The sequence below is a fragment of the Lissotriton helveticus genome, chromosome 7 (genome assembly GCF_964261635.1).
Source record: "Lissotriton helveticus chromosome 7, aLisHel1.1, whole genome shotgun sequence".
Classification (NCBI taxonomy): domain Eukaryota; kingdom Metazoa; phylum Chordata; class Amphibia; order Caudata; family Salamandridae; genus Lissotriton; species Lissotriton helveticus.
In genome coordinates, this window is record NC_136068.1 from 1,620,776,590 (window position 1) to 1,620,789,087 (window position 12,498).

Below are 12,498 nucleotides of genomic sequence, written 5' to 3' on the forward strand. Positions count from 1 at the left end.
ACACTATCAGTGTGGGGAACACCTGATCAGTGCACAGAAGTGCCAAATCAGGGCTTTCAGCTCTGCCAACTGTGTTGTACAATCTCCTAGAGATTGCGTAGTCGTATTGCTGGAATGGAACTTGCCGTCCTGCATATGTCTCTTCACTATAGCACATGCAGTGCTATATTGCTGTTTACTTCCTATGGCAGGCTGAGCTGATCCATCAGTATAAATGATGTATTCATGTTTCTCTAGAGGCAAGACTTTATTCGGGAGAGGGTATTCTTGTTCCTACTGCAGGAATGCTAGTGTAGAATCATATATGTAATCTACATCTGTTGCAGTGAGAGAATTAGCTCATTATATCCATTGTGGATGTGGTGCTTTCGCATTTGGAATGCTTGCTTTGATAACAGCTTCTAAAGGTGGTACCGGGGTTACAACAGAGACAGAGTAGCAGTATTCCTGAACGACCGATGCCTTCTAGCGTTCGTACATCTTCACGAGAACAGCGTATGGGATACCCTTACCCGTCGCTGTACAGCAAGATATAAGCTGCAATAACATTAAAAAACAATGGAAAATTAAGAATAATCCCGACTATTTTCCAACACAACCAAAGAAGAAATGGTAGCAAAGAAACAGTAACACGCTTCAGCCACAAGTGACGAGCCTAAAGTTGTCCTACCACAACTAAAACCAGCCCTGAGGAAGACCTTGATATAAAAATAGTGTGCTGGTCCCACAGCTGCAAGGTCGAAACGCGTCGGCACAATCTAGTGGTCTAGAAATATTTAGCAAAATAGAAGCTGCTGCTTCTTTCAGTTGGTAGACAAACTCACCTTAAAAACTCTTTAAAAGTTTTCTGACCACCTAATAGGACCTGAATATCAGATAAGTGCAGAGGACTAAATTGCTCACAGTCCCAGCATGATAGACATCGTTAGGACACCACGATTTTGTAGGATATCAAACTGTGTCAATATATATCTCTGACAATAAAAGTGTGAAATTTAATTTTGTGCATGCATTAGAAGAACGAAAAAGCAATATTCACAAATGTCAAATATTTTAATGTATCAATGGGTATTGCCGTTGAATAATCAAAAGTAAGTTTAGTGAGCAATGTATTGTTTTTATATTTGTTCTTACATGTTTTTTGTATAAATGTTAAGCCTTTTCAGAAGATCAAAGAAATGTTGTTGTGTACAAGGTGAAGGAATACTTAAATGTAAAAAAAGCAAATTAAGCAAGAAAAAATAACCACTTAAGCACAGAGTCAATAAAAGGGACTTCTGTGGTACAAAAAACCTTAAGTGTGATTTATGGTGTCAGAGGTATCATTTTTTGTTGAAATTATTTTTTGATTCTAGCCTCTGCTCTCCTTAAACAAATCATTCCCCTTAGTTATATAACCTTTCTCCCCTACAGCAGTCTGTACTGCAGTAAATATTTTTTCAGTTGCCGCAAATCGTATTTCAGTATTTGTGTATAAATGTGATTTGTATGCAATTGGAACTATCTCGCCTTGATTGAACGTGAGGTAAGTATATCCTCATATTCCAGGGACAACGCGGATCACCAAGGTTGTGAAATTTACACGTGTGTTTAAGTGTTAAGATGCTATCATTTCAGTCTGAACTGAACGGAGAGTATTTGTGTGTTGTTGCGTCCACTGGTGTGGTGTGAAATCAGGTTTGATTAAATCATAGAAAGGTTTTACTCTTTCTGCATAATCTAAAATGTATGTTCTACCAAAATTCAGAAGTCCTAAAATGGATTGCAAACTTTTTAGAGTCTTAGGAGGTTAGAGCAGCACGCACACTTTTAAAGAGTTGGCTGCCAGGCTCTTGCCTTCACTTGACAGTTCATATCCCAAAATAGCATATTAAGATGGGCAATTTTAGATTTTTTTAAATTACATTTGTAGCCTAAATTGGCGAACTCACCATTATGTTGTTAACCCTGCTCAAGTGTTCAAGTAGTTCATTGTCCGTCAGATAGATGTCATCTACATAGAACACAATCTCCTAGTCACATGTTTGTAATAATTCTGACACTGTTGCTGAGAATAGCCCTGGGCTGTTCTTATACCCTTGAGGCAAACAACAAAAATTTTGCTTAGTGCCGAGCGCAGAAACTGCTGTCAAATATCTGCTTTCTGGTGCTGTATTCTGGCAGAAGAATCCATTCGAGGCATCTAATGTTGTTTTGTATTTTTTCTGCACAATGTTATTCATTAATGCACCACTGTGTGCATTTTGAACTGCAAATGTCTGTGTGCATGTCTTCAAATGTTGGTAATCTAAAACTAGACGATATGGATTGTCAGGTTTCATTACTGGAAACAAAGGATTATTCATCTGGGAGGTGCAGATCTCAATTACACCTTGGTATTCAAGTTGGTCTACGATTTCTTTGACCTGTCTTTTTGCATCGTTCTGTATAGGGTACTGTTTCTGTGGATTTGGAGTAGATTTTAACAGGATTTTGTGGAGGATAGACTCCACGTTCCACCCTAAATGGTTTCTGTATAATGCCAGAGCTATCTGTAGTGCCCACTCTTGTGCATATGAATGTTTTAATGATTCTGGAACGAGGTCGGAGAAAACAGACAAACTGATCCTTTTCCCTTTTGGGCAATCCATCACAAACTCAGGCGGCCAGTCTCTTTCTGCTAGCAGTTTGTCATATCCAAATGTTAAGTTCTCCCAAAAGGGACCTTTAACCTTTCTTGAGATATCTCCTTCTATTTGGAGCGTAATTTCATACAATCTATGTGGGACACTAACTCCGGTATCAGGTGTTTCCATGGTGATCTGCTCATTCAGTACTGCTGTCACCAGAACATCCTTCATGTACTGGCGAGCTATTGTTACTTCTGCCACGCTGTCTAGCATCATCAGAGCTTATTCCCCGTTCAGATGCTGAATTCTCAGTAACCTGGGCATGTCTAATTTGTAAGCCAACTGCTTTCTTCTTTTTGAATTAAGGTTTTGCTTTAGGTTGCTCTGACTGTTTGATAATGTAATCTGAAGTGCGATGTGCTTCTCTTTTTGTTTTCGGTCGATCTTCAGTCTATTGTTCTGATCACCTGTCCCTCTCCAGGTTTTTTGATGAACCATAGAAGGAACATTTATCAGTGTCCTTATACTTGTCAGTATTTTAAAATGTTTTCAGAAAACTCCTATTGGTCAGACCCACCCCTTGATCGTGAATTCTTTTCCGAATTAATATGTTAAACATTTTTATTTTACCATTTCTTTTTAGAAGAAGTGGGTGCTTGCTTTGAGTTGTATTTGTTAGGACTACCCACCATTTGCTGTTTCCCTGCTTTCGTCCTCAAATTATCTCTACCTAATTCAGAGTAAGTTTCTTCGATAATTTTTGGTAAGTCTCACTCCCTATTTCCATTAGGCGGCTGTGTATGGCCACTGCTGCTGCCTCCCCCTTTATATTACTCAGCATTATTGCCAAGACTTGGGCAAAATCACCCAACAATTTCATTCCAAGTCTAGGGCAGGTCCTGCCCCATACTCATTCTGTATTTATTTAAGTACTTCTGGAACTACTGCTAAAGAAGGAGTACCTTGTATTCAGACATACACAGCAGCAATGACTGTTCCCCAAGGGGTGCAATCTTCAATTGAGGGAACCATCCCCATTGGCAAGCAAAAAGTTAGCATTCTATGTTTATTCAGCGGACCCGTATGGGGACATTCTGCTTCCAGCTGTGCGACTTTTTGTGCTATCCAAAACGGAATTTGCTCCCATAATTGTCCCTATTACTGATTTCAGTGTCTATAGGTTAATTGTAGGTGTGGTCTGATGTGGACCAGCTGGTACATTTCTTGCAGGTTGGACTGTTAATGTTCGCATGACGAACTGGACAATGTATTTCTATATTTTACGTACTTCACCCACTGGTAGTCTATCTATCTCGGGATATGGAGTGTATGTCACTAAGACTGGCCAGGTTGCTCCTTCTATGCTGAGCGGACCGAGTCTCACAACAGATGTGTGTGGGAGGGCACCTTTAAACCAGCTTTTATTCTGCTGGTAAGTTAATGGGACTTCAATTTCTGTATATGGAATGTATTTCTCTGGTGGGTTAACATCAATGTATACGTGGAACAATTTAGTCACCGGATCTGCAGGTGAGAACTGAACCCAAGAATAGAGTACCTCTGATCCGAACACATTGAGTGCCTCGATTACGAAGGTAACACAGCCACCTGTTGTGGGTACGCCGTGTTCTAACAGCTTTATTGTTACTGCATGTTTGCAGTTCTGTGATGTTAAGAGCGTTTGCAAATTGGTCTTCCGCCGAGCTACTCGCGGGGTCAGTCATTTATAAAAGAGAAGAAAAAGTTAAGAAGTAGGGTTTTGCACAATGTGAGGACCCTTTTATCCTTACAAGATTGCTAAGCCTTCAGTCAATACACAGAGTATATCTTCTCAGCTGAGGCGGATTTTCCCGTCTCTGAAAAAATGTGAGTAGGGCTTTCTGAGAAAGCACAACTGAGCTACTCAGATTTTTACTGTTAATATAAGAACCAAACCAACGTTGGCAGCGCCATGTCGTGTAGTTCCTAGGAGTCCCCCAGGACCTGTGCATTTTAGATGACCTAAATTGAGGGCTTGGTGTTCCGACCGCTTCCTATACTACAGTGATGTAGGTAGTCTCTGGCAACCACTGAACATGACAAGCCTGATTCCTCGGGGATCGTGGGAAAGAGCACAGTATGTTTCCCTCAGACACTCGTGCTTGCTTTCTCAGAAAATATACAGGAAGGCGATTAGGACGTTTCAATAAGACTTTATTAGTCCAGCGACAGCCTTGTGTAAAATATATGTGCTGCGACAATCAGGAGACAGAAGCATACGAATGAGATTGCTAGTACCAATATAGTTAATAGTAGATACATTTCTACCATAGTGCTAATAAGATGGACAAAAACAGTTCAGATAAAAACAGTAGCACTAACATATTCTTAAAATGCGCCCCCTAAGTAATTTTCTAAAATGTACCTAGCCTAATCTGGATATGTGGGTGTATGTGCGTATAGCTATGTGTATCTGTAGCCAAGAAACCCCCAGGGATGAACCAGCCCCTCACCTGGTGGTTTAGAATGAAGGACCCCGTCTCCGCGTCGAGGATGACTACCCGCAAGGGAAGTCAGACCGCTGTGTGCGGAAGATTCGGCATACAAGACCCCCGTGACAGCCAGGAAGAAATTCTCCTGTAATTTTTTAGGTGGGAGTGAGGGTCTTTTATACTAAAGTAGTCACTCCAGGGTTTTTTCTAGAATCGATATGTTTTTAAAACAACCATGGATGTTGAAATGTTTTGAAAACAATCACCAATGCTTTTCTAAACAAGTGAGATCATGCACAGCTGGCTGTTGGCCAAGGATGAAAAAAAGTGCTGACCCTTATACAGAATAAATCTGCTGTGTCTGAGGACATGTTTATGTATGTCAGGTACAGGGATTCTGATAGAAGACTAAGAGCCTGGTGTTGAAGAGCTATTCAGTAAAAGGTCACCTGTTAATCATTATAGTCATGTGGATGGGGCAATATATGTAAAATGGAGTATGCATGACAGGGCTATCCTAAAGGACATGGCATTACTGTGTAATACTGTACATGCACCCCAAACATATACCACATTCTGGGCATAACCTTAACTACTTGCCCAAGCAACCATAGGACAGTCAAGTTTGAAGTGGTCTGTAGCTGGTGGTGAAAAGGCTTCATAGTTGAGCAGGTTTTCCTAATAGAATGAAAGGTGAAGTAATCTTAGAGACTATCAGTAAAAATGATATGGTATTGATTAAAGAATTAGTGGTCTGGTGCAGAGATGTCCAATGAATGCAGGAGAACGGGTGGTCATGTTCACAGAAGGTAATGAGACACAGTACAATTATTGATTGATAAAAAAGTGTTTTGGTCTGACTCAACTCAATAATACTGTTATTTTTGTGACTTCTAGGCAAGCTTTGAGCAGCATCGTGTCCCAGGACTGACTTCGGGTCCCCAGTCTGTTTATGATAGACCTTCATACATGGCTTCCACACCTTCACAGGCCATCATGATGCGGCAAAGGTCAATCGGTAAGACTAGGCAGGAAATTGTTCACTGTGGTTGCCACAATTTACATAGCTTTTAATGTGGGGAGATACATCTCTACTTATATGTGTGAACATACGTTTAATACTGTGAAGATGGATGTCATCGATCTCAGGGTTTTTATTGATCACATCTAGTAGAGCTTGTGGGACAATTTCATGAGCTTGTTGCTGTCTGACACTTTAGTTGGCAAACCACTGTCCGGTGCTGCCATAATAGACACCTTGCTCTCCGAAGTCACAGCTGACATGGTCTCTTATTATTGTCTGAAAGTATCACCAACAGATAGTGCTAAGTCTTACTTTCTAAAAAATATGGATAACCTTTAAGCCATCTGATACTGACATGAGCTGCCTGCCATATGGTAATACCATATGCTGATTACTATCATGCCATAATCTGCTTATCATCTGAATATTCTGTAGCCTGCATACCATTTCTCAATACGAACTACTGCTTACTATCTTATAATGTCCTGTGCTATTTCCATTTGATAAAGCTATGGGCTGCTTAACTATTTGATAATTACGTTGCCTGCTTACTATCTGACAGTATCATGTGCAACTTAGCATTAGATAAAGTCTTATGATGTTTACACTCCCATAAAATCCTTTACTGCTCCCCTTCTGCTACTCTCAATTCATACTTACTATCAGATCATGTCACATGTGGCTTATAGTCTGAGCAAAGTGATATCTGCTTCTGCTTTGACGGCGTCATTGATCAGTAATCATCTGATATGGCCATGAGTGTCTTGACTTGTGATAAGGTTGGTAACTGCTTATAATAGCTGTTTATCATTAGATCATGCCATGTGGTGCTCCACATCTAGTAATGCAATTGGTTCATAAATCCATGGTCTACTTATGGCATGGACTGATTATCATCTGATAATGCCAGTGTCAGTTTTCCATCTGTTTATCATCTGAGAATGCACATAGTTGTATGTCATCTGCTAGTGTCACAGGATGTTTATCATCTGATCACATTCTAGACAGATTTTCATATCATATGTTAATTTAATATGATTCTAAGCCATATACAGATTGTTTTTAGCTGTCTTGGATCTGTTACTCTTTTGATATATTTGACTGTGTCTCTGATAATATTATGATGCAAGATTATTCTAGTAAATAAATTAATAGTGGATTAGGTGGTAAACCTACAATATAGGTATTTCCTGGAGATTTTAATAACAAACCACTGAAAACTAGTCATGAACATAATATAATGCTCAGGTTACACGCGTATCCAAGAAGGCCTTTCAAATCTTTCAGATTTCTTGCCATGTTTGTTGCTTATCTCCATCACGGAGAGATGCAGAGTATGATACCAAGTAAAACTGAAATATGTTTTGTTTTGAAATCTCATGAATTCATTAATTTATTACAATGCAGAGTCCAAGGTTCCTTGTGAGATATTTTTGCTGCTTGGTGTTATGTTTATTTTATGCTTTTGTCTTTTGTCTAAAAATAATAAAAAGATTTTCAGAAAAAGAAAATCCATCTTTTCTTCTGTGATATTGAACCTTCAGCATTTTAGCCACATCCTTTTTAATTCCCAGAGTTGAAAATCCTTTGATCTTGAATAGACTGCTCAAAAGGGAAAGGCTGTTTGGACATTTCTCATCAGCCCCTAGTGATTTCTGGTATATGAAATAAGGTATTCAGGGCTCAGACCCTTGGAGCTCCTCAAGAGGCATTAAAGCTTGAACTCAAGATTGGATCCTAGTTGTACTTGTATATGGATATTCTATAACAATAGTTCAGCAGTGAAATTGAAAGTAGTTTGATCTGGAGAGAAATAGAGAGACTAATGCCTTGGAATATCATGTAGGGGTGGGGTCACAAGTCAGGCACGTTTACCTCTAGAAGGCTGAGAGACTAGGTGATATGGCAGAATTTCATAACATGATAGATTATCACTGTCCCTCCTGTACCTTTACAGCTACCAGCTTCTCCTTAAGACATTCTCCCTCTTTTTGTCACTCTTCTTTGGGTTTCTGTGTTAACTGAAATCCACTTGTTTCTTGCAGGAACCGGTGATGAAGATAAGCCATTCTTGTCTGCGCCACTCATGAAGTTCACCCGCAGCCTGTCTGTGCCAAGCTCAGAAGACATCCCACCTCCACCTACCACATCGCCACCTGATCCACCCTTCAACAGTGCCTCTTCTCCCACTGCCCGAGTTGGCCCAAATGCCAGATCCCCTTTTAGTCCAAGCTCAGAGCCCAGGTCATACTCACCATCGCTGCGTCAGGAACCTGGCCTATTCGATAAGAAAATGCTAGAGCAACAGCAGCAACTGCAGCAACCACAGAGGCGAGAAAAGGTCCAACTTTACCATCAGGATTCAGACCAGGCTACAGACGATCAACCACGTGTGAACATGGCAGCGCAGTCTTCTATGAGGAGTTGGAAGAGCCAACCACAAGAGATTCGTTACTTCAACCTTCCTGCTAGGGCAGCCAGCACTGCCATGTATGTGCCGGCAAAGGCAGCTCGCAGGAAAGGACTAGTGAAGCAGGTGAAGGTAGAGGATGAGCAGCAACAGCATCAGCATTATCAGAAACAGCATCATCACCACCATCAACAACAGCATCAGCCAAAGCAACAACAACAGCAAGAAAAGAACTCCATTCCCATCCCCACTATCATCATAAAGGCTCCATCTACCAGCAGCAGTGGTCGGAGCAGTCAAGGGAGCAGCATGGAGGCGGAGATTCAACCTGACCCAATTCCATCTCTACAGCTGAGGGACAACATTGACTTCACCAGCCAGTTTGGAGCCGCAATTGTAGGAGCAGCACGTCGGGATCGAGAATGGTATAACGAAGCCCGACGCAAGTCAGCATTATTTTTGTCTACTGACTTGGCTGATGAGGAACCAGAGCCCACGCCAGCACCCAGACTCAAGCAGTCAAAATCCATTGATGAAGGCATGTTTGCCAGCGAGCCGTACATGCACTTGAATGTCCCTGCTAACTTTGGACTTCCTGAGAGCATTGGCATTGCTAGCGGATTCTCTTACCAGCCCAAAACTGGCAAGGTCTATGGTTCCAGCACCACTAGTGCCTTCAGCACTGTGTGTTCAACTTTCATACCACCACTCCAGGCTCACTCCACTGAGCCAGCTTTGTCCAGTATCAGCCCGGTTGGAAGTGTGACTAGTACACTGATACATCCCTTGACAGGAAAGGTCCTGGATCCCAGTTCACCTCTTGGTCTAGCATTAGCTGCCAGAGAGCGAGCCTTGAAGGAATCGCAACAGCAAAATAGGAATGAAGCTGAGGGGAGGAAATCCCGATCATCGTCTCCACGTTTTGGAGAGTCCTCTAGATCATCTACTGAACCTCATGGTGGTACATCTCTCCGACTGTGGGGATCTGGGCAAAGGAAAGAGATAGAGTACAAGCCCTGTATGATATCACAAAATCATGAAAAGAGGTCAGAAGGAAGCCCCAGACATAGTCCTTCGCGACACCTAATGCACCAAGGGACAGAACGTGGAAAATCATGGAAGGAACGTGGTGAAGAGAATGAGAAGATAGAACTGCATGTGCGTTTCATGGAGAACTGCAGAAATAAATCAGAAGAAGAGGATGAAAGTAAACGATCATCTGGAAATGAAGAAAAGCGAGAAGCAGCCTCACCGTCAACTTTAGATTTTCATCCCAACTTTTCTGGCAGGAACTCTGAACGCAGTGAGTGTAACAAGGAGGAAAACGGCCTTCCGCTTCTTGTCCTTCCCCCTCCTGCCCCTTCAATTGATGTAGATGATGACTTTCTCTTCACAGAGCCTCTTCCTCCACCTCTAGAGTTCTCCAACAGCTTTGACAAGGCAGAGTCTCCTCCTAGTACATCATGTGGAGAGACAACACTTCCACCTCCTGTTCCTCCTCCTCCCCCTGATTCTGGCATCACTCCCAATTTAGACTCCACCACCTCGAGTCTCACCTCATATGACAGTGAAGTGGCTACCTTAACGCAGGGGGCTTCTGAACCCAAAGAACCTCATGTTAACTTTTCATCAGTAGTGTCATCGATTCAGATTCCAGCTTCAGACACTATAGAGACAGTCATTGATTCTGGAATAGAGGAAATTGACAGCCGAAGCAGTAGCGACCACCATCTAGAGACAATCAGCAGTGTCTCCACATTGTCCAGCATGTCTGGTCTCTCCACTGAAGGCACTGAGCTGCTTGACACCTACATCACATATCTAGATGGACAAGCATTTGGGGCTGAAAAGACTCCTTTACAAACGAAGATCCGATCCAGAACGTTCCCAAGCAGAGTACCAGGAGCACTCAGGGATCCCATCACTGCCACCAGTACAACCATTTCTATTGCCCCATGCACTGAAAACCTCTTCACTCTGCCCTCACCCCTTGGGACATCACTTGGCACTCCTTCTGAGCCATCAAAAGAGTCCATGCGGAAATCACCAACATTACCATGGGAAGAGTGCTCACAAGGGAAGGGTTCTCCTAACCCCAGCATGAAATCTAGCATCATGAATGAGCTGAGCTCAAAGCTACAGCAAATGAGTGGTGTGTCCTGGTCCAGGCCCCCTGAATCATCAGTGTCCTTCACATCAGACAGGTCCAGCTCACTCCATAGGCACAGGTAATGCTTGTATGCAAGTACATGTTCATAAGATTAAGATTCAGGAGCTAGGACAGACTCAAGCCAGAGTAACAGTTTGAATCAGGGTTAGAGAAAGAACTAAAGAAGGAACAATGTCAAGGAGACATTGGGTCCAATATTAGTGTGGGTTAGGATAAGAGGAATCATTAGGGTCAGTAGAAGTTCACCATGGGATCTTATGTGTGTAAGAGACACTGGATGAGATACAGATTATGAAACTGGGGCAGTATCATGCCAGGTCAGATTCAGAGAAATTAGGACATATCTAGTATCTGTTTCTTATGGTGTAACTAGACAGCATTAAAAGAGGAATTGCAGTTTGGGTCAGAGTGGATAATTCTATTCAGAATCATAGGGTGTACTTGAGTTTGAATAAGAAATAAAACCGAATTTTATTCTGAGGAGAGCTAATCTAAAGAGGAGATGGGGATACAATTATTGTTCAAAAGGTAAACTGGAATCAAAACAGGGTCACAAGAGAAAGCGTTGTCTTAGGTTGTTTAATGCTGATTTAATTCAAGCAGCTGTCTTGTGTTTTACGGTGCATATTGCTCACCTACTTTTGTCCTCTTACCTTTGGGAGTCTTATAGGAAATCAAGCTGGTAGATTTGTCAAAAATGTATTCCTGTGCACTCAATGAAGCTAGAGCATCTCAATATTTTTAAGGTAAGGAAGGAGGCAAGAGAAACACTTCCACAGCAGTAGTTCTACAGATGTACTATCACACATATACTTCAGTATTAACAATACGACACAGTTGCTGTCACACAAGTGCAGAGTTGCAAATTAGCAGATAAACCACTTTATTTCAAGTTTGAGGGGATCTTGCCGTCCCGCCATATTTAGAGATCTGCGCTTGCGTGGAGAGATATCTTTGTCTTCGGAGAAGGCACCGCCATGGCTGTACATCTGAAGGCACTGTAGCTTTGCTCAGTGGACACCATGTTTATGTGGCCGCTCGGCAAAGCTTTTTGTTTTCCAAAAAGAAACTCATAAACCAGTAGTTTGTATTTGAAAAGCAAAAAGGTATTGATCTAACACCTGGGTAGTTTTCTCACGGCATGTAAGGGTCATGTAAACTTTTTTCCTGTCTATAACTTCCAGGCTTTTCGGGGCAGCCTCTAACAGGAAAAAAATGACGTTGGAAAGTTAGTCCCTAAATAGATGTGAAATGTATTAATTGGGGATCCAATATCTGATGGCATGCCAGTCAGTGGTTTCCAGAAACATGGCAGTTCGCCCGACTCAAGATTGGGATGGCTGACATTTTGGCATACGGGTGCTCCTCTGCATTTGAAAATAGGTAACATACACACTTTATTAACACAGACACAGTGTGACATGCGTTACACAAACACACTGCCACTTGTAATAGGGCAGCAGGTGGCTCCAGCAACAAGCCGGGAGCTCCCCTTTCCACTCTACATCTCCTCCGTGAACAAACTCACAAAAAGTGAGTTTATAGGCAGGAGTACGCCTGCTGGTGCAAGTGATCGTTGCTCAGGTTACTCAGCACTCCAGCAGTACAGCTCACATGTTAATAGCGCAAACAGCCTTTAGAGAAGAAGTAGCAGGTGAGACATTTACCCCGTACATGGTACTGCTGCTTTAGAAGACAAAACTGGATAGAGGTCTAAAATGTGAAGAGAGAGCAGGAACCTGTTGTCAAGTCGGGAGATCAAGCTAGAGTCAAAGTCAGAGCAAGGAATAGGGTTTGGATCAGAAGGGGATAGG

The 12,498-nt window shown here is 42.0% G+C and overlaps 1 protein-coding gene across 3 annotated transcripts in view; it reads left to right on the forward strand.

Moving 5' to 3' along the window:
* SHANK1 (SH3 and multiple ankyrin repeat domains 1) overlaps positions 1 to 12,498 on the forward strand; it is a 1,403,433-nt gene that overhangs the window by 1,344,285 nt on the left and 46,650 nt on the right. For all 3 annotated transcript variants that reach the window (XM_078655298.1, XM_078655300.1, XM_078655299.1), the window contains 2 exons: positions 5,978 to 6,098; positions 8,150 to 10,742. In XM_078655298.1, the coding sequence (XP_078511424.1) occupies positions 5,978 to 6,098; positions 8,150 to 10,742 (2,714 nt within the window). The remainder of the gene's footprint in view (positions 1 to 5,977; positions 6,099 to 8,149; positions 10,743 to 12,498) is intronic.